The 21751-nt window shown below is 39.2% G+C and overlaps 1 protein-coding gene across 1 annotated transcript in view; it reads left to right on the top strand.

Moving 5' to 3' along the window:
• The window catches only part of GRM5 (glutamate metabotropic receptor 5), a 668354-nt gene that overhangs the window by 554408 nt on the left and 92195 nt on the right, over positions 1-21751 (top strand). The window contains exon 7 of the mRNA XM_087433566.1: positions 19962-20208. Within this exon, the coding sequence (XP_087289692.1) occupies positions 19962-20208 (247 nt within the window). The remainder of the gene's footprint in view (positions 1-19961; positions 20209-21751) is intronic.

Below are 21751 nucleotides of genomic sequence, written 5' to 3'. Positions count from 1 at the left end.
TAATTTAGCTGTGTTCAGGATTATGAATAATTCTCAAAAATAAAGAATAAGACAACTCAGTTTTAAAAAATAGGCAAAATATTTGAACAATCACTTAATCAAAGAAGATATAAGGATGGCAAATCAGTGCATGAAAAGAATGCTCAACATCATTAATCATTAGGAAGATGAAAATTTCTACCACAATCAAATACTACTATACATTTATTAGAATGATTAAAATTATAAAGCCTGGTCATATCAAGTGTTGGTAAGAATGTGGAGGAATACGTATTCTCATACACTCCTGGTGGGAATGTAAAATGATCAAACCATTTTGCAAAATAGTGTAGCAGTTTCTTAAAAAGTTAAACATATACCTACGGTGCAGCCATTCCACTCCTAAGTATTTAAGCCAGAATGTTCCTAGTGATTTTATTTGTAATAGTCCAAAACTCAAAAGAATCTACGTGCCCATCAGCAGGTGAAAGGATGCACAAACTGTGGCAGAGCCATACAATGGAATATTACTCATCAACAGAAAGGGATGAGCTCTTGATACACCTAACCATGTGACAAATCTCAAAATAATGGTGCTGAGTGAAAGAAACCAGGCAAAGAAAGAGTATATCCTAAAAGATTCGGTTGCTATGAAACTTGAGAAAATGCAAAGCAATCTACAGTGACAGGAAGTGAATCAATGGTTGCCTGGGAACGGGAATAGGGGGAGGGACGGATTACAAAAGTCCGTGAGGAAACTCTAGAAGGTGATGGATGCATTCAGTATCTTGATTATTGTGATGATTTCACAAAAGTATTCATATAAGAAAATTTCTCAAATTGTTCACTTTCGATAAGTGAAGTTTATTGTATGTCAATTGTACTTTAAAGCTTTTATGAAGTGTTTAACTATAAATAAATATATATAAATATGTATATGTAAATGAATCCTCTACTTGCCAGACTTACTCTTAGTCTGCAGAGAATTCTAGCAATAAGGAAATCCTTTCTCTCTCTTATCTCTTGTGATTTTGATGCCCATAACCAAACAGAAATTTATTTTATAGAATTTTCTCCTCTTGCTTTTGATCCCTAAACACATCCTTTTGAGCTGCCCAGCACAGGATTCTCTCCTAGTCTCTCGGATGGCTCAGTAGGCTGTGCTGTGTAATGGACAAGAGTGAGAGCTTCCAAGTGAGGACCTGCGTTCAGTTCAGCTCTACCATTCACTTGCTCTGTAACGTTGGGCTGGTTACACAGCCTTGCTTTCTTCAATTACACAATTTAAATAATACTTATATTTTAGAGTCATTATGAAGATAAAACAAGATGACATATGTAAAGATCCTATAAAGGAATCTCTAGAAATGTTATATTAAAACTTTGCACTTATAAAGTTATCACAATAGATTATGCTTTACAAAATATTTGCATTTAAGTTATTGTGAAAAATAAATGCACCATGTGGTATTAATAAATATATTTTCCAATAATTTCCAGGCTAAGAATGATGATTGACAGCATATTATCAGAATATGACGTAAAATAAAAACAAACAGATGTTTCTTCTGCCTCTCGATGGCCTTAGTCTTCATACTAATATTGGTGTTTTAGTCCAGTCTACCTGCCTTATAACAGGTGCCATTCCCTGAGCCAATATATAGAGCTAATTTTAATTTTAGTGTTATGACTGAATGTCAGATGCTATATATGAGTTTACTCACATCACTGTGGCAACTATGTGGGATGCTGCCACAGCCCTCATGGTTGGCCTGGTGTTTTGACATTTCAGTAATTGCCAGTGTCACAACCTTCAAAAATTGTAGAGAACTGACACCCAGGCCAGATGGCTACTAAATAAAGAAGCTACTGTCCCCCACAGATGTGATGTGGCGCTGAGGTGACAAGAGAGCCTTCTGTCAAAGATATGGTCCCTGAGAAAGTGATGTGAACAAGCTTGATTATTAAAAGATAATTCTCGTTAGTAAATTATTGTTGCAGCCTTACAACATTGGGTAATGCTGGGTGGAATCCAGGGGAAGCATATGATCTGGTACTTGACTTCAGCTTATCTACATAAAAGAATAAAAGATATACTGTTAAAACTAAAGAGGTTATTTATCTCTTCAGCAAATACTTCCTGAATGTCTACTATGTGTCTCTCATTATTTTGTTTTGTAGGTGCTGGAGCTATAGCAGTAAACAAAATAGACAAAAATGCCAGCCTTCCTGGAGCTTATATTCTTGTTAGGGGGAGACAGATTAAAATAAAATAGATAAGTAAATTATACATCATATTAGATGGTGATGATTGCTAAGAAGAAAATTAAGCAGGCAGGCAGGATTTAGAATGTTAGGGAGGATGCAATTTAAATAGAGTGGTGGGGGATGACCTTAATGATGTTACTTTATATAAATCTCAGAGGCAGATGAGGGAGTAACCCAGGTGGACATGGGGAAAGATGACTCCAGGTGTAGGAAATCACAGGTACGAAGCCTAGAGAGGGGTGTGAACTGCCATATTTGAGGAAACAGTTGGAAAACCAGTGTGGCTGAAGCAGAGAAAGTTGGGGAAAACTAGTAGTAGATGATAGCAAAGAAGTAACAGAGGGTGAGATCTTACACATCCTTATTGGCAGTGCATTGACCTTGGCTTTTACTCAAGTGAAACATGAAAACATTAGAGGCTTCGGGCAAAGGAAGGACTTGAATTGGCTTTTTTTTTTAAGATCACTTTCCTTGTCATATTAAGAATAGACGTATTATTCTGTAGGTGTGGGCAGAAAAAGAAAGCAGGGAGAATAATTAGAAGGCTATTGCAGTAATAAGATGAGGGATAACGGCTTGGATCCAGGCAGTAGCAGAGGAAGCAGTAGGTATTTTTAATTAATGAAAGTAAAGCAGAGGGAACCTCCCTTTATTGAGTGCTTCTATCTGCCAGGCACTGTGGAAGGGAGATTCAAGTACAGAAGTATCATTTATTCCTCATACAATCCTATTGGGTAGTAGTGGTATAACTATTTTGATTAATAGGAAACTAAAGCTTAGAGAGGTTCACTAGTTTTTCCAGGACAAGTTGCATTGTCAATATTTGAACTTAGTCTGACTCCACAGTCCACACTCTGTTCACTCTGCCACAAGGTCTCTCAGCTTTAAAACACTGCTAGAATGTGCAACTCAACTAGTAGGAGTCATGGAAGTCTATAGATAGGAGAAATCAGTGCAGGTCAGGGTATCCAAGGATGCTTGGAAGGGACAGCTTGGATGTGGTATGGGTAAGTGTAGAGGAGAGGCCAAGCAGAGAGAATAGCCTGAGCAAACAGGAAAGTAATGATGCAATAGAAGTGTCCATTATGAAGAGGGCTTCTATTTGTTTACGGATCATAATGACAGCATTCCAATTCACAAGTCATGTGATAGAAAGAACTTGGTTCCCTGAGTCATTTGGAAGATTCAGGACAGCTTCACAATCTATATCAGACTGTGATGTAAGCAAGAAATGAACTTTTATTGTATTAAGCTCCTAGAAATTCGAGGATTATCACAGAAGCTAATATTAATTACCCTGACTTGCTATACCGTCCTACTGCTGCTGATAGGCAGCAACCCCCAGACTTTTGTCATGATGTGTAAATGCTACTCTACTCCAAAGTGACTACAAGAATTGGAGGATCCATCTGTTACCATGGTGATGCCCACTGACCCTCTCAATCCAATTTTTTTAATATATCCATGATATTTGAGCTGTTGCTTCCAAGAGAGCTGTTGCTTCCAAGAGAGCTGTTGCAAGCTCTGGTGTCTCTTCTTATAATGACCCTAATCTCATGATGAGGGCCCCACCCTCATGGTCTCATCTAAGTCTAGTTATTTCCCCCAAACCCCATCTCCAGATATCATTACACTGGTGGTTAGGGCTTCAACATATGAATTTGAGGGGCGGCACAATTCAGTCCATAGCACGTAGTCTCTGGCACTTAGTAAAATTTAATAAATTATGTGACTATTAGTATTTTTCTTCTACACAATATTTTTCTCTAGCAATTTTATAGAGCTAAGAATCCCAACACTTCAGAACAAATGAAAGAGTGATTCTAAGATAGTGATTCTAAGAAGTGATTCTAAGAAAGAATTCAGCAAAAAATTACATTATATGAAGAATGCAACTCAAACAAAGAGAAGTCACAAACGCTAGAGGTCACAGTAGAGAGAAACACTAGAAATTTGTGCATTTATAAACTATGAGCAAACTCTTGCTTCCACGAAAGTTTCAGGTTAAAATATTTTCCGTATGCTGCTTGAATTGACATATGTTGCATCAGGGAAATTCTAACAAAATATAAAAACAATTTTCAAGGGTATTTTATGGTTCTAGAGCACCTTATCAGATATACAATAAATTGTTTCAAAAAGGAGGAAATTTTTAAAATCCTGGATAATTAGGTGCTATTGGACATTGTGCGGAAGATTTGGAAAACAAAACTGTGTTTGAATTGATTGTCTCAGAAGCACATGGCAAGTTTTCTTTATTAGGAATTCTCTTGATGCCTGAAATTTTCAGTTTCTTATTCCATCTTCTCTGTTGCCATTTTTCCTTCTCCCATGTTTCTCAGTTTCTTTGCAGGAAGTAAAGAAGTAGCCATGGACAAGGGTTTCCTTTTATGCTCTCAGGCAATATTTAAGCCTCAATCAGTGATGAAAGAGAGAGGAAAATTCACCTGGTGATTCTTTTTCTAAGAGAATCAAAATAGTCACAGTGGGTCAACCAGTCACAGGTAATTGGAGATTGCTTTCCCTTATGAAGTCAGCTTCCAGGGTGCAAGGCATCTGCGCTCTCAGACGAGGGAAAGCAGGAGCAGTGAACTGAATTTGATGTCTGCATTCTCTTTGTCTAAAAATTCAGCTCAGGAAATTTTTTGGTCCGTGGTTCTACTTTAATATGAAATTAAATAATTTGCCTCTGTTGGACTGTAGGCACCCATTCAAACTCATGGAACATTGGATAGAGCCAAACCAGTAATTACTATAAAAATTAATAGTTGAATTGGAATTCAAATAATTAGTAAGTAGTTGTCCAGCTGATAACAGTTTGCTTTTCCAAACGACAATCACTGGAAACCCGTCTTAGCTTGGCTCTTTTAAGTAAAATAAGTAAATATAAATAAATAGTATGATTTGGAAGAATATGAAGGACTTCCAGGATCTATTGATAACTGGAAGACCAAGTCTGGAAACTTGGAGCCGCTCCCTAGGGCCGTGAAACAAGAACTTCAGCTTTTAGTAGTTTGGCCAGAGTATAACTGCATTTGGACCCTGCCACTCACTTCATTGCAAATAAATACTGGCCATCCTTTTGCTTCACTTCACTTTCTCCAGATTCCTGGGAATAAGCTTCCAATTTACCGAGCCTGGGTTATATTCTCGTTTCCTAGCAGCCAGGGCATGGAGAACACAAGAGGATAAGGCTACCTCAACTTCCTTAATGAAAGGACTATGCAGCCTTCTAGAATCTAGGTACAATGAGGAGTTCATCAAAATTAGGAAGGGGATTTGGATTCTATGCAGCCAAATAATGAAGATTACTACAGCTTAACTCAATAATTGGGAATGATATAAATGGTCTCATTGCCATCATTATCATAATCAACATTTAATAAGCAGTTACTTGCTCACTAGGCTCTATTCTTACCCACACTTTCCAAACACTGTCTCATTTTATGCTCCCATCAATCTTATGAGATAGCTACTATTAGTGTCTTTTTATTAAAAAAATGAGAAGAAAATGGAAGAAATAATGCTTAACGACGTTAAATGACTTGCCAAAGATTACACAGCTAGTAAGTGGCAAAGCAGTCTCAAACTGTATGACTCCAAATAGGGTAACCCATGTGCATACAGGTGGGATTGACTTCTCTGTGTCATGAGGCAGTTTAATAGATTATAGAATACACTAGATGCTTAGCAAATATTTGCAGAAAACTCTAGCTAGAACAGCCATGGCATATAGTTGGTGCTCAATAAATACTTGTTGAATTAATAAATGAACGTATATTACATATTTATTAAAATACCAGGTGTCGGGAGACAGGTGTCCCCTCCCCTTGATGGTTCCCGCCAGCATGCATCTCTGAGCCTTGTGCTGACTTGGTAATCCCATGAATCAAAGAGACTGAAGGCCAGGTTATCATGAAATCAAAGCATATTCATAGTGGCAAGGAGAACTGTGTATTTAAACAGTTGCTTATCTTTGTTACTTCCTTTTAAACATGATAATATTTTAGAAAATGTTCTTTTTAAATAAGAGATTGCATACAATGGAAATGTCTTTGTGAATCATTTAATTTTTTAATTCTGTGGCTTTCCATTCTAATTTTTTTTTAATGGATTAATCCTGGAGCCTAAGCAGGGAAAAGAAGTATTTCAGACATAGGGTAGAAAGATCTACAGATGGGCCACAGTTAATATTCCCAAGGGCAGGTCTGACCTTGACCTCTAGCAATAATTAGACCTCAGAAGCAGGAATTCTTTTCAAAGGACAATAATATCTCAGTTCTGAATTATTTCACTGTAGATAGATGTCAGGCCAGAATGAACCAGCTCGCAGATTTTCTTGGAGAACGGGTATAATTGGCACTCAGATCTACAGATTATAAAATAATAATATTAATCTGTTATAATTGCAAAATGGTTTCCTCTTGCTCTTTCATTCACTTGCTCTCACTTGATCCTAAGATAATATTATCGTTGTTGTTATTTTACAGGTGAGCAAACTAAGGCTTAAAGAGATGTACTGTCTTGCCCAGGCAAGGACATATAACTGACAGATAAAGAGCTATAATTTGAATCCAAGCCTCTAAAATTATGTTCTTTTTATTATATTGTGCTGCATTCTGCAAATGCAAAACATTAGTTTCAGATCATGTCCACCATTGACTCCAAATTGGAACTTTGCAGAATTCACTGAATAGTCTCAAGGAGATTTAGTTAGTGGTTTCCATGTTATTGGAGTTTTCCTCAACAGTATTAAATACCAGCCCCCTGGAAAGGACCTAGTGCGTGTTCTATGTGTCTGGTGCTCTGATGACTTTATCTGTCTGATGACATGATGACATGGAGTTAAGTTGGGACTGAGCCTAAGAGATAAGAAAGTTAATGTTTCAAAGAATGGTTTCTTATATTGCAACCCTCCCTGATTCTCTTTGTTAATACAGTGCTAGAGGGTTTGCAAAAGTGCAGATACTATCAATGCTTTAAAATTTGCTGTGTTTTCAATCTGTTTGTCCTTGGAAAAATTATTAAACATATATGAACCTCAGTTTCCTTGTATAAAAAATGTGGCTAATCATAGTATCTACTCACAAGGCTTTGGTAATGGCTAAATGAGAATAACAATAATTTCTCAATAAATATTACCTATTACTCTTAACCAAAATCTTTCACATATGATCTCTCCTTTGCTCCTCAAGTGCTACCCTCAGAAGTTAGTAGAGATGATTATTCTTGTTTTCAAGTGGAGGAAAATGACATTTGCAGTAGTGACCTTCTTATGTTTATAAGAAGTTCATTAGAGATGATACTGGTGCACAGAGGTCAGCCTACAGAGCTGGATTGAACTGAGTTTGAAAGTCTACTTTATGTTTTAGCTTTATGTCATTGGGCATTTTATTTTAACTCTCTGCTCCCAAATTTTCTCATCTAAACAAAGGCAGAAAATAACACTTAGCTTATATGTTTGCTGGGAGGGTTAAATGAAGTCATTAATATAAAGCATTGAGCACCTGTGGGATACTTTCTTCTCCCATCTCTTCTCTTTTAATGACTGCTTTTGAAATATTTCAGAATAAAATGTTTTCCAGAAAACAATTCTTGTCGTAGTTGAAAGTGACATTGTTGTGATTTTACAATAAGGTTCATAATAAAGAGGCTATTACAAATGGTATAGTTAACTAGCACACTCAGAAGAGGGAGCTTCATAAACACTTTTGATAAAAAAGATCCCATGTCTATCATCTTGCACAAGTTTTTTTACCCTAAACAAATCTCTTATACTAGACATGATAATTAGTCTTCCATATGTACAATTTATAAAGTCGGCATTTTGTGATTGAATTCTTTGCAGAAGGTTTATACCTTCTGCAATGTAAATGTAATTCATTTTTTTCAATTTTGTACTTCATTTCAGTTACATTGCTTATTATAAGAGATGGGGTTTTCATTTAGCATGCTTGTTATTTTTAATTAGAAGTAAAAGTCTTAATGGAACTTAAATTTTTAGCATCACATTTTCAGAAGCATAAACTCTGGAACATTTTGTGAATTAAAAAAGTATAGTAATTCTCAAATTTTCAAAGGTAGGGAGTGCTAATTTTACAAATATCTTAGACTAATCTAGCGATCTCTTGTATCATATACAAGAGCAAGTCTTTCTTGTTATTTAGTACCTGTTTTGGTGTCATGACTTCTATATGTATTGTCTCACATATGTACATATGTACAATATGTATTCTCACAACTTTACAAGAAGGTATTATTTTCCTTGTTTTCCAAATGAGGAAGCCCTGAAAAAAGAATTATTCAATTCTACCTGGGAAACTCTAGCAAGACTTCAGAGTAAAATGACCATTAAACTGTGTTTTAAAGTATGATAGGAAGCTAATCAGATAGAGATGAGAAAGCCACATCTTCAGGAAATATTATGACACACAGCTAAAATGGAAAAGAATAGTGGTGATGAAGATGGACAGACAGATAGGGCCAAGTGGGAAAGATCTGGTCTAAGAGTTTGGTCTTAGTATAGTAAAGAGAATGTAATGCTATGGCTTTCTGCCACATACTCTTTTAAATAATATCATAACCACCAGCCTTCTCCCTCTGGAATTCTTCCTTCATTTACACACCATATGGAAGTTCCTCAAAATACTGCAATGTGAATGAAAGAGATATGCTATCTGAAATAACATATCCATCAGAGGGCTGCCAACCGGCTGTTCATGGTGAATCATTCAAATTTAAAATTTGGTTTCCTGCACGTGGAAGTGTACAATCGCTGTTGAGTTTCTGTAGCTCCCTGAAGACATGTCTTCTGTCTGCAGCTGCTATGTTCATTTGCATTTCAATATGAGCATTTAGAGGTCAACTGCCCAATTTTCAGGCACAGATAAACTGGAATGACTGCAGATATTAGAAACTGGTATCTCTATAGGTGTGTGGATACAGCTCTGGGTTCCCAGTGTTGCCATGCTTCTTCACACAGAAAAGGCACATACAGTGTTAGGAAAGAGAGTGAATGATTTATATGATGTCATCAATTACTTCAGCCCTTTCACAGACTGTTCTTTCCTTCTTGACATCACTAGTCTCTTTTCAAGCCCTAGATCACATAACTAGACCTTTATTTTATTAATCTTAATCTACGCTCCCAAGAAGTTTCCTGCGTCTTCATGTGTCTGGCCCACTATTAAGTTCCATACAGTAAGTCTATGCATATTCATCCATCATTCATGTGCCCATCAATATATTATTGACAATGTTGACCACTGTTCTGGGTATGGAAATAAAACAGCAATAAGCAATACAATAAGCAAGATCAACGTGGGGCCGATCTGCATAGAACTGATTATCTATTCTGAACTAATCTCTGAATCTCATGGTATGTTTAGAGGCTTTTGCACAAAATAGGTGCTTAGTAAATGTTAAATGAAGGAATGGATTGCCCCCTCTATGTCACAATGTTAGGAATTGTGGAAGATACAATATGAACAAGACAGTTTTAGCCTTCAGTGTGCTCATGCTCTATGATGGGCAAAGACAAACACGTAGATAATTCTAATGCATGGCAGAAAGTGTTATGTGTTTTAATAGAGGTATAAACACATTTCTGTGGGAGCACACAACGGCAAAAGATTAATTCTGGCTTGGGGGATGCTCTGCCCTTCTGTCACTGCAGGAAACAAATTATTGTGTCATCCACTGAGCATAACTGGATCCATTTGCCATATGCATAAGGAATGAGTAGATTCAGAAAATAAACGAGAGTAGGGAGAATTTGTTTCACTTCAATTTTTTCATTGCGATGTTACAGTATGTTATCCAATGGCATCTTCCAGATTTATAATCTCCTTCCGAGAAAATAATTGAATCCCTTCCCTTACATCCTTCTTCCCTTTACTATCCTTCTCCTACTGGTGGGTAGAGAGGAAATAATGAGGACAATCTGAAAGTATTTTAGTATCTAGTATAAGGGCTAACACAAAGAATTAACTTGAGATTTTTTTAATAAACTGTTGCCAGTTTCATTACTCTATGGTTATAGAGTTTAAATAATATTTAAGTTAATTTGCTGAAAACAATTTTAAGTCATGTTTTCCTTTGCCTCCCATATGAAAATGGCACTAGTCCGAGAGTTTGGACACAAGGGGTCTGGGGCCGGCTGCTACCAACCGAAGGTATGACTTTAGGGAAATCCTTTTCCCTCTCTTGGCCTTATTTTATTTTTCTCGTCCATAAAATGAGTTTATTGGACCACATTAGGAGGTCCCAATCTCAGATGAGTGCAGGGGCCAAAGAGGTGATGTAAAGATGGCAGCAGGTCAGCATTTGCCACGCGAGAATGTGAAGCCAGTATTGTGACATCTGATTTTTTGAAGAGAGTCTATAAAGCTGGATTTTTATGTGAAATTCCCACAAAATGGCATTTAGGACAAACAAAACATATCTAAAGGCCAAATTGAGCCCAAGCCTTTTTGTAACTTCTAGACTAGATGCTTTATAAAGCCCCTTGTCTCTCAGACATTCTCTGATTCCACATTGTTAAGACAGTCTGATTTTCCCTTGTTTAACAGCTACTAAGCGTCAAATTTCTGGTTCCCCAGATAAATTAAAGAACATGTTTTGAGCGCTGTAAAATTAAATCGTAATCACAGACTGGAGGATTTCAGTTTCTGCTAATCCTTTCGGAGCCTTCTGATTTGATTAAACAATAGTAAAATTAGGATTGACTGTTAAGTGTTCTAAATCAGGGATCCAGTGTTTGAAGAAAGAGAGAGGACAGCCATCCTTCCCTGCTTCCGTTTCCTCTCTCCAGGCTGCGGGGAGGCAGACCCAGCCTGAGAGCAGCTGGCAAGTTTGGGTTGGCACAAATCCTCATGCCTACATTGGGCCTGGCCGGTAGTAGATCCTAAAAAATAATCCTTGAACAAAGTAAATACTGCTGAATGAAGTCCAGTTCTCTTGTGCATTTAACATGCCAACTAATTAACATGTCCTCTCTTTCCTACTCCTTAGTGGATAAGAAAAGACATCTGGATAAAATGAGCCATTTTATTATGTGCGTGCACTCAGGGCTTTAAAATTTGCCTAATAAGGTAAACTCTTTGAGCACCCCCCCCAACTTCTGTCACTGAGCCTGTACCCCACATCCTGAGCTTTTTTGAGGAAAGAGATACTATGTTACTCGTGTTTGTATCACTAGCATCCAACACAGGGTCTGACAAACAGTAAGGACTCAATAAATGTCTGTTTAATCAATAACTTACTTAATCTCTGGATGAGTCAATGAATAAACTCACTAATGAGCCAGAATTTCTCTCTAGGGCCTCAGCAGCAAGAACAAAGGAACTGAATATAACTCTGAGGTCTATCTAAAGAAAGACTGTGTCAACCAGAGGGTGGGGAATTTGGAAATGCAGACAGAAGATCAGTAAAGGTGGTGGGGCCCTTACACCATTCCCAAGCGATGATGGACAGTCTCCCTACTCCATGTGTCATCTCATGATTCTGGACATTTCAAATATAATGTCATCTTATAGAGAATATGGATTAAACAAAACAAAACAAAACAGGAAATCAACCCGGTTAGCTTCAGGCTACAAGTTCATACCCGCCTTCTATGGGCTCTGGTTCCATTGTCAGTGCAGTTTTCAAAGCCTCTGCAGTGCTGTCAGAGTTTTCCGCACATGTGCCTCATTGAGTGGCCAGTCTTGGACCTAGGCAGTGTTATATCCCGTAGTTCACTTCTGAAAACCTTGGTATGCTGACTAGGATCAAATCCATGCCTGTATAACTCAGCAGGGAGCCCAGGAGTTAATGTTCAATTTTGTGAGATCACTTTCTTGAGCTTCTCCATCTCCACAGTCTCCCTGACACTTTCCAGCTCCTAGCCTCTCCCTTCCCCACGCTGTCCTCTGGGTAGAAATCTGAGGCTTAGGTTTCTACCTCTGTCTCACACTTCCTGATCCTTTGACTCCTTTGCCATGGGATCCAAGTGAGGAAAGGTTAAAGAAAGGAAAAAAATGACAGGGAGTTTCCCCATACTCTTGGGACACAACTCCTTTGGTCACAGAGAAGGCTTGCCCAACTGCCATTGCCTTTGCCACCACCACCTTTGCAGGGCTACCTGGAGGCTTGCATAAGAAAACAAACAAATGAAAAACAAAAATGGAATTTCCCCCACTCTCTCTCCTTTCCGCTCTTCAGACCAGAAATAGAAGGCTTCTCTTGGAGCTCCTTCTGCCTGCACTTGCGCATAGTTCCATGTCTGGGCTGCCTTCAAGTCCAAGCCTGGAGATACTGGAGGAAAAAGATCCAAGAATCATGCATGGTTCAGTGGTGTTTTGAATTCTGGTTTTCTTGTGGTTTTATCAGATGGTGGAAGCACACGAGATTGCTTTGTTATTTAGTTTTGCTTAGTGCCATTCTACGAAGGAACGATTGCTCTAAAAAACTGATTTGACAATCCGAAGACCGGACTTGGTATTTGGTGACACCCTTTGAGATATCCTGTCATCTATCAGGCCTCATTCATATACTCAAATATATATTAATAGTGCCAATTATGTGTCAGGTGCTGTGCTAGGCACAAGGGCTACCGCTGTGAATGACATAGAATCTTTGTCCACCGGGAGCCCACAGTGTACTAGAAACCAGCCACAGATGACCACCAGGGCTACGAGAGAAAAAAGGCAGAGCCTTAAGTCTAGACAGATATGTAAACAGGCAATTTCTGTATGGGGTATTTAGTGTATAATAAACATCAGCACACTACTACTGTAGGAGAACACAGCAAAATCGTAATTCTGAACTAGAGGAGGGTAATGAAAATTTTCTGAGTGGAGGTGAGTCCTAGAGTACACACAAATTAATAAGTAGCAAATCTGCAGGAAAGTATGTTCCAGATGTATAGAGTGAAGTGCACAGAGGCCCAGATACAAGAGAGAAGAGTTTATTATGTGGCTGCAAGAAATTCCAATTATCTGGTATATGGAGTATTATGGATTAGAATAGAAAGGTAAATCAAGGGCAGAATAGGAAAGGTCTTGAAGGTCAAGCAAGGCATTTAGGGTATAATTTGGTTATCAACCGAATGGTTTTAATAATGCACTAACAAAATCAGTTTTGTGCTTTAGAAAGACCACTCTCTACATATCTGCCTTGGAAATATACAGATTCGAGCAAGGCAAGATTGGTGGCAGTAAGTTCTGTTAAGAGGCTGTTGCAATAACCCAAGCAAGAAATCATAAGACATTCTAGAACTAGTAAAACTAAATCATGCTATATCCATACAAGGGCATACTATACAGCCAATAAAATAGTCTAATGTCTCTATGTATATTAAAAGAGTGATCAGAAACTCAAAAAGAATTTGTTTCTGTGACAGATCCAATCAATCAGCCGGTCATGTCAGTTCTACTTTCAAAATGTCTCCTGAATCTGAACACGTCTCACCGTCTCTACTGCTGTCACCCTCATCTCAGCCAACAGCCTCTGTTGCCCGGTCTATTACACTGGCCACTGACTGATCTCCCTGTGTAACATGTCAAACAGTACTTTCGATTCCCTACCCCCACCAACCTATTTCTCACGCCTCAATGGCACTCTAAGCCATCTTGTTGCTTAAAATGGAAACCTGGACTAATCCTTGATTCTTCTTTTTCCTTAATACCTCACATCCCATCCATTAAGACATCCTATTCTCCCTGCTTTCAAGATATACTTAGAATCCTACCTTGCACTAAGTGACCACAATCTCTTAGCATCCTATTTCAATATTCCCTAAGTTTTCCTACTCTCATTCTATTTTCCATCTTCAAAGTAAAATTTTTCAAATGAAAATGAGATCATGATATTTCTCGGAGAAAAACACTCCAGAGCCCTATATTATACAGCCCTTGTCTAGCTCCCTTACCTCATATCCTGCTTCTCTTCCCCTTACTCACTGTTTCAGCCTTTCCTTTATTCCTCAGAGAACACACTAGGCACCTTTGCATGCCTCTGCCTGACAACATACTTCTTCCAGATCTTTATATTTTGAATGTGGAGAAACTAACCAGATTATTAGTAACAGAACTCGAGTCAGGGACCAAGCAAGTATCAATTTATTTTATCAAATATTTTGTAAGTATAAGCTCATTGAATCTTTATAGAAATCTATTAGTTAGATACCACTGAACCCATTTTTTTAGGCACAGAGAGGTTCATGACTTTGGCCAAAGTCACACAGCTAGTAAGTAGCAGAGCTATGATTCTAACCTGCTACCTGGTTCCATAACCTGTACTCTTACCCTCTATGCTCTGCTGCTCTTAGTAGTTGAGGTGCACTCTCTACCACAAAGTAAGATGACATCTTGCAGATTCATCATCTTCAGATTGTGTGAAGTTAGGGAGGGGGTGGAGACAGACAGAGATCTAAGCCTGAAAAGATAAAAAGCAGAATTCCCTAATTAACTAGTGTCTCCCCACATCTACAAATATTGAGTCTACTGCACACGAAAAGCTAAGCTTGCCAGCTATTGACAGTCATCTTGATTTCCTTAGTTTCTTCATCCGTAGTGGAAATAGCTCCTAGCTTACTGAGTTTTATGAGATTAAAGCATTGTATTTATTTTGTGAGCACATGTTTCAACAGAGCTCTCCCAGCTACCTGAAGGTGATAGCTCAGCCATGAGCTTCTTCTTCTGATGGAGGAAAAAGGCTGGAGCAGAATTCAAACTTAAATTTCTCTGAATTGACCCCCTGTTGCACCCTGAATGTTAAAACAGATGAAGATATCTTTATTTTTTTTATTTTTATTTTTATGTTTTGTGAGGAGATAGCCCTGTGCTAACATCTGCCAATCCTCCTCTTTTTTTTTTGACGAGGAAGACTGGCCCTAGGCTAACATCCATGCCCATCTTCCTCCACTTTATATGGGACACCACCACAGCATGGCTTGCCAAGCCGTGTATCCGTGCGCGCCCAGAATCCAAACCCACAAACCCCGGGCGACCGCAGCGGAGACTGCGCACTTAACCACTTGCGCCACCAGGCAGGCCTCAAGATGTCTTTCTTTAAAAATACATTCATCAGGGGCCGGCCCGGTGATGCAGTGGTTAAGTTTGTGCACTCCGCTTCAGCAGCCCAGGGTTCGCGGGTTCAGATCCCAGGCGCGGACCTACACACTGCTCATCCACCCATGCTGTGGCGGCATCCCACATACAAAATAGAGGAAGATTGGCACAGACGTTAGCTCAGCGACAATCTTCCTCAAGCAAAAAGAGGAAGATTGGCAACAGATGTTAGCTCAGGGCCACTCTTCCGCACCAAAAAAAATATAATCATCAAAATGACTTGAGAAATTACAAAGGTTAAACTTTCATTAGTTTTCTTCTGGCAGATTTTATTCTTAATTTGCAAACATTTGGAATCTTTGGATGACAAGAGAAAATACTCACTAGGAACCTCTGTAAGACCCTAATATTGCTCACATAGGCCAGTTATTCCCAGATGTCCAAGAACAACAAACAGTTCAACAGACTGTGCATAAACACGTGTGTCCTCTAGTTTCCAAGCTCTTGCTTTTGGCCAGCTCCTTCTGCGTATTGCTGGGCCCAGGTCTTGGGCAGCACCAGTGGGCATTATTTGAGGGAACAGAAACATAGCACTTTCCAGGAAAGACTCAATCTTGTTACTAGTTCGTTTTCCCTAACTTTCTCTCTTAATTAGTATATTTTTTAAAAGGTGATACAGTAATATTGTTCAGGGAGAGCATATTTCCAGCAAAAAGCAATATAGTATAGCAAGAACACTCCTCTTGGTGTTAGAAATTCTTGTCTGCTTCTGATTTTTACTATCTGTGTGACCTTGGAAAATCTACTTGACCTGTCTACACCTCAGTCTCTATATCCCTACAGTGTGGACACAGTGTTGATGCAGGTCACTGATATATGCAAAAATTATTCTGAAAAGTGCCAAACAAATGCAAATTGTGGTTTGATTTACAAATGAATAAGGCTCAAATTTTGCCTTTCTGCCAGTTGCTGTCTATTGTAGACAAGGCATAAAGAAAAATCAGGAAGGGAACCTGAAAGAAGACTGCCGGAGAGCTCTACTGGGCACATCAGGCAAGACCTTTGGCTTGCTTTTATTCTCGAAAGTTTGACCACAAAATATAGTGGCTAAAGGTTATTATGATTTACATTTTGATACAGTTACTATTATGAAGCATCTTCCTTGTGCCAGACTCTGTGCAAAGTGCTTACAACTTTTCTATAACATTTAACTCTCACATCACCCTTGCATGATAAAGGTCATCATTTAATAGATGATTAAACTGAATCTTAGAGAATTTAAGTAACTTGTCCAAGTCACAGAGTTACGAAGACATAAAACAGTAATTTAAACCTAAATCTCTCTATTCTGCTCCTAAGTGGAAAAATAAAATAATAATAGCCCCAAAAGATCCTAGTGCTGAATCCTGACAGTGGGTTGGGAGGCTGAGTTATGGTATGGTACGTGGCTTAAGCTCAAGGGCAAGCACCTAAACATGGCCTCAAAGACCACCACTGCCCAGTCAGTTTTCTAGAAATAGAATCAAGCAGGTGAATAACTCCTCTTCTATTTAGGGAGCTAAATGAGGGAACTAGGAGATACACTGACTTGGGGAATGGATGTTTCAAATTCTCCTTCCCCTAAGCACACCCACATTTCTATATTATGGTGTACAAGGTGCCCGAGAAAGGAATAGAGAAAGTGATAGAGAGTTTGAAAGAGCAAGATTAATTTTAATTTCTGCAATCATAGTGGTCTTCATGAAGGAATTGCTCTTGGAACCTTTAAAAATGGATAGGATTAGTGTTTGTAGGGTCAGGGAGGAAAAGAAATAGAAGGGATAGTCTATTTAGAGGGAATAGTTCTTTAATTCATTCCACAAATATTTATTGGGGACCCACTATGTGCCAGACCCTGTTCTAGGTACTGAGTCGTGAACAAAACAGAAAAAAAAATAGCTGTCTTCACAGAGTTTACATTTTAGGGGGTGGAAGAAACAGACAATAGACAAGACAAATATATAAAATAAATAGTATTTTAGATGGCGGTAAGGAGAAAAATAATGTTGGGAAAGGAGATAGGGAGTGTCGGGGGAGAGTCGAGTAGAGATGAGATTTAGACAGGAAATCCAGAGAAGTTCTCACAGAGAGGATAATATTTGAGTAAAGACCTGAATTGGGGAGGGAACAGGCTCTGCGGATCTCTGAGGCAGAGCACTCCAGAAAGAAAGAACAGCAAGTACAAGGGCCCAGAGGTAGGAGCATGCCAGGCATGATTGAGGACTGGGGAGGAGGTCAGTGTGGCCAGAGAGGAATATTTGAAATGAAGAGTATTGGGAGATGGAGTCAGAAGGATACGAGGTGGAATGCCATGAGGCAAGCTCCTGTATGTCTGTGAAGGTCATTGCAAGGACTTTGGCTTTTACTTCAGTTATAAGGGAGCCACTGGAAAGTTTGATCAGAGGAGTGCCATGATCTGACTTATATTTTAAGGGAATTATTCTGGCTACTCTGTTAAAAATCGAATGAAGTGATGGGAGGATGGGCAAAGGTAGAAAGAAGGAAACCAGCTAAAAGACCATTGCTGTAACGCAGACAGGAGATGATATATCTTGAATCTGATGGAAGTAAATTAGTGTGAAGTAGTTTAATTCTGGATGTATTTTGAAGACATATCAAATAAGAGCTGAGAGTGGACAAAGGAAAGAGAGGAGTCAAAATTACTCCAAAGTATTTGACTTAGCACCCAGAAGAATGGAGTTTCCAGTTGTATGAGGTGAAATGTGGAAGTATGCAGAGAGTCTGTGTAGAGAAGGAAATTGTAAGATTTGGTTAGAAAGTAGCCTGCCGGAGGCCAGTGTCTAGGCCTGAGATGGAAAGAAGAATCTCCATCTTATACTCATGTCAGAATGAACCAGGCTGGTTTCCCTAGAGAGCCTCTCCGCTTGGGGAAAAAACGAGTCAGCATTTGGGCCAGCAATCAAGAACGGGATAATAAGCCTCTATAGTTTGAAAGTCATGAAGAACCATGCTATCTTTGGAGAGTTCCTTTTTATCTCTCCTAAAAAAAACTTCCCCAAATGACACTCTGTCTTTACCTCAGCTGTTCCTTTCACCTTACTGCCATGCTCTTCCTAGATGTCTCAATCCTCTCCATTCCTCATTCACTAGGCCTGGTAGTAGATTCCGCCTTCTAAACACTTCTGTCCATCACCATGGCCTCACTCCCAGGTAAGACCATTCTAGGCTATCACTGGGATCGTTGCATTGCCTCTTAATGGGTCTTCCTGACACCACTCTCACGGCCCTTTAATCTTTCTCCACACTGTAACCAGACTGGTCTTTCTAAAATAGAAATCTGATCAGGTCCTTTCCTAGTGTTAACCCTACAAAGGATCTCAATGCTCTTATGATAAAGTACAGCGATCTTAATGTGGCTTAAGCAGTCCTGCCTTCCTCTACTGCCTCAGTGCTCCCCATTCTCCTACCTCCCACTCCATGTTCTGGCCATTCCAACCTTCTTAAAGTTTCCCAAACAAAGCATGCTTAATCTCATCTGTGAACCTTCAAACATGCTTGGAACACTCTTTCCCCCACTCTTCATCCAGCTGATATTCAGCCATAATGCTCAGCTTCAGCGAGCTTCTGGGTCTGATGCCCCTCCTGATTCAGTCCCACCTCAGCACTTATCAAACCACATTGTAGTTGCCTGCTTAGATGCTCATCTGCCCTTTCGACTCTAAGTCAACGAGAGCAAGAATCATGTCTACCTTGTTCAACATTATGTCCCCCACTCCCAGCAAGTTCTGGGTAGTCAGAAGTAACAGGCACCCACTCCGTATTTGTTGAGTCAATAACCCGTATCAAATGTTAGTTCTTTAATGAAAGTTTCCCCGGAACCCTCCATTGGAAGGGATGTCTCCCTCTTTGGGCCTCTATAGATTTTAACTCCACATGTGTTACAGATTTATCACCTTATACCTTTCACTGTAGGTACATAATTTATCTCTGTTATTGAACAAGTTTCTTCTTAAGTGCAGAATCCACGTCTAATTCATCTTTGTATTTTCCCTAGACCATTCACCATACAGCTTTATGTATACTCAGACTCCAATAAATGTTTGTTGAATTAATTAATGAATTACTAGGGTTTAAATGTTACATTATATTTCAGAATCTCCAACTGGGCCAGTTTATGGAGAGCATATGCTTTGAGGTTGGAAATAGTGGGTGATAAATCTAAACAGGTAAGTTGAGGCAAGTGGAGGATGTAGTTTGCTCACCTAAGAGGACTTAATAGTTTGGAAACTGGAGATTTGTTGAGGATTTCTAAACCAAGGAGGTATAGTATCATAGCTGAGGATTAGGGAGATTAATCTGTCCTTAAGATAAATTTTGTGGTACAGAAATACAGTGCTACCCTGCATGCATCCCCAGAGTTGGGTAATGGAGTAAGTAAATCTTGGTACTGTTGGGGATTCAGGTCTTTCTTTAGGGTTTAGGGGAAAAAACATGGAAATAGAAACAATTATTAGGCATACTATGTTGGCACCCATATCTTAGTATTGCCTTTGGTTCTAACTGATAAATTGCTCCAATTCATTCTCTAATTATTCAGAATCCATGGATGTAGCTATAGTAGAAGTAAATCTCAAAGTTAACCCCTAATTTGTTTCCCAACAGGTTCTCTGACTCTGAGAACACATCATGTTCAAGATTCCAAAATGGGATTTGTGATCAATGCTATCTATTCCATGGCCTACGGGCTCCACAACATGCAGATGTCCCTCTGCCCAGGCTACGCGGGCCTCTGCGATGCAATGAAGCCTATCGATGGACGGAAACTTTTGGACTCCCTGATGAAAACCAATTTTACTGGGGTTTCTGGAGACATGATCCTATTCGATGAGAACGGAGACTCTCCAGGAAGGTATTGTTACAATTCTCTTCTAGATAATAGAGCCTGAACAACAGCCATCTCTGGCTCCTGAGCTGCCTGTTTCTCCCCTTTGTGGTTATCTAGGCATCCTGGCCATGTTTGAGTAGCTCTGACATCACAAAGTGAGCAAAGACAGAGAGGGAAAGCCCCATCTCCTGTGGCCAGGGAAAAGTATCGATGCTGATGTCCAAAACAGGGTCCTGGACTCATCACATTTCAGAGACATAAACATAGAGGCAGGAGCCTCACATTATCATAGATCATCAAAAAAACCAGCTCTGTGGTTTTTTTGTGTATGTTTGCCATATAATTCCCTGTACTCTGATCTCTTCTTGGGTCATAGAACTATTCTTAAATAAGAACAATTCAATTTCCAGCCATCCAGAAATAGGGCTGTGGTGCTGTTATATTGTTGGCTGTACCTGTAGTGAGTTAAAGTCATATTTTATTTTAAAGTCATATTTTATTTTATTATCTTCCAACTGGAGCACTTTCTCCTTTCTTGAGGACTAAGTTGCCTTTTTCTCTGAAATTTTACCTTTCATTATTTATAGAGAAGAGCCTGAGAAATATGAACTTACTCATAATTATAGGTCAGCCTCCAGGGAAAATCATTAGGTACCCAGAACTTATCAGAATTCACATCTATTTCATACTTCAAACTCTTAAGTGACTCTATACATGGGGCTTTTAATCCATGAGAGATGATGTCATTGAAATGATATTCGAGTTGTAGCAGGGCTGGGTCTTCACTCTGCCTTGCATCAGAACAATCAGGGTCCTTTGGTCTCCCACTGTAAAATCCCAGGTACTCTTCTGGCAACAGATTATGCTTGACAGCTGTGCCTGAAGAGGGTGACTTTATACTCTGTTTTCAGTTGACCATACCAAAAGGAGGTCTCATGAGTCCCTCCATGACTCACACCCAGTGTGCCTACACATCATACCGGCCACCTTGGTTTAGCTTGTTTCCGTATTCCTGGGGTGAGCTGGAGCTTGGCCTTGTTATCATCTCACAAGCTGGACTTCTAAGTGACAGCTAGTTTCAAGTCATGCAGCCAAGAGGAAAACTGGGATATTTTCTCTATTCTAGAGACTTGAAGAATATTGCTCCAGGCAGGCCCTTTGCTAAGATAAGTTGACTTTTCATGTGTAGGTTTCTAATTTTGGGCTATTCAGTATATCCTTTGGCATGGGAGGAATACAAGCATTTTCCCAGGACCAAAGAAACTTCTCATTTGTTGTAAGTCTTCTTAGGGCAGGTTGACCAATGAGCTCAGTCTTGGGGCTTAGGTCAAGGCGTATGCACTGATATCTGCACATGGATTTATTATTCCTGTGTGCCTCCCTAGAGCACTGACATCAGCTTGGGGCTTGTTCATAGACTTGGTGATTGCAGCTTCACCAGTTCAAAGAGTTTTCATGTCATGTACCCAAACCAGTTCCACAAATCAGATAGTAAAGAACTGTCTCAGATGGTTCAGCTCTATTCCAATAGGAAACCATAATGGATCAGACAGAGCATCACTCTCTC

This window comes from Ceratotherium simum, chromosome 7, assembly GCF_057802395.1.
Source record: "Ceratotherium simum simum isolate JZ-2026a chromosome 7, ASM5780239v1, whole genome shotgun sequence".
Taxonomy (NCBI): domain Eukaryota; kingdom Metazoa; phylum Chordata; class Mammalia; order Perissodactyla; family Rhinocerotidae; genus Ceratotherium; species Ceratotherium simum.
This window is presented reverse-complemented; position numbering and strand designations above follow the sequence as displayed.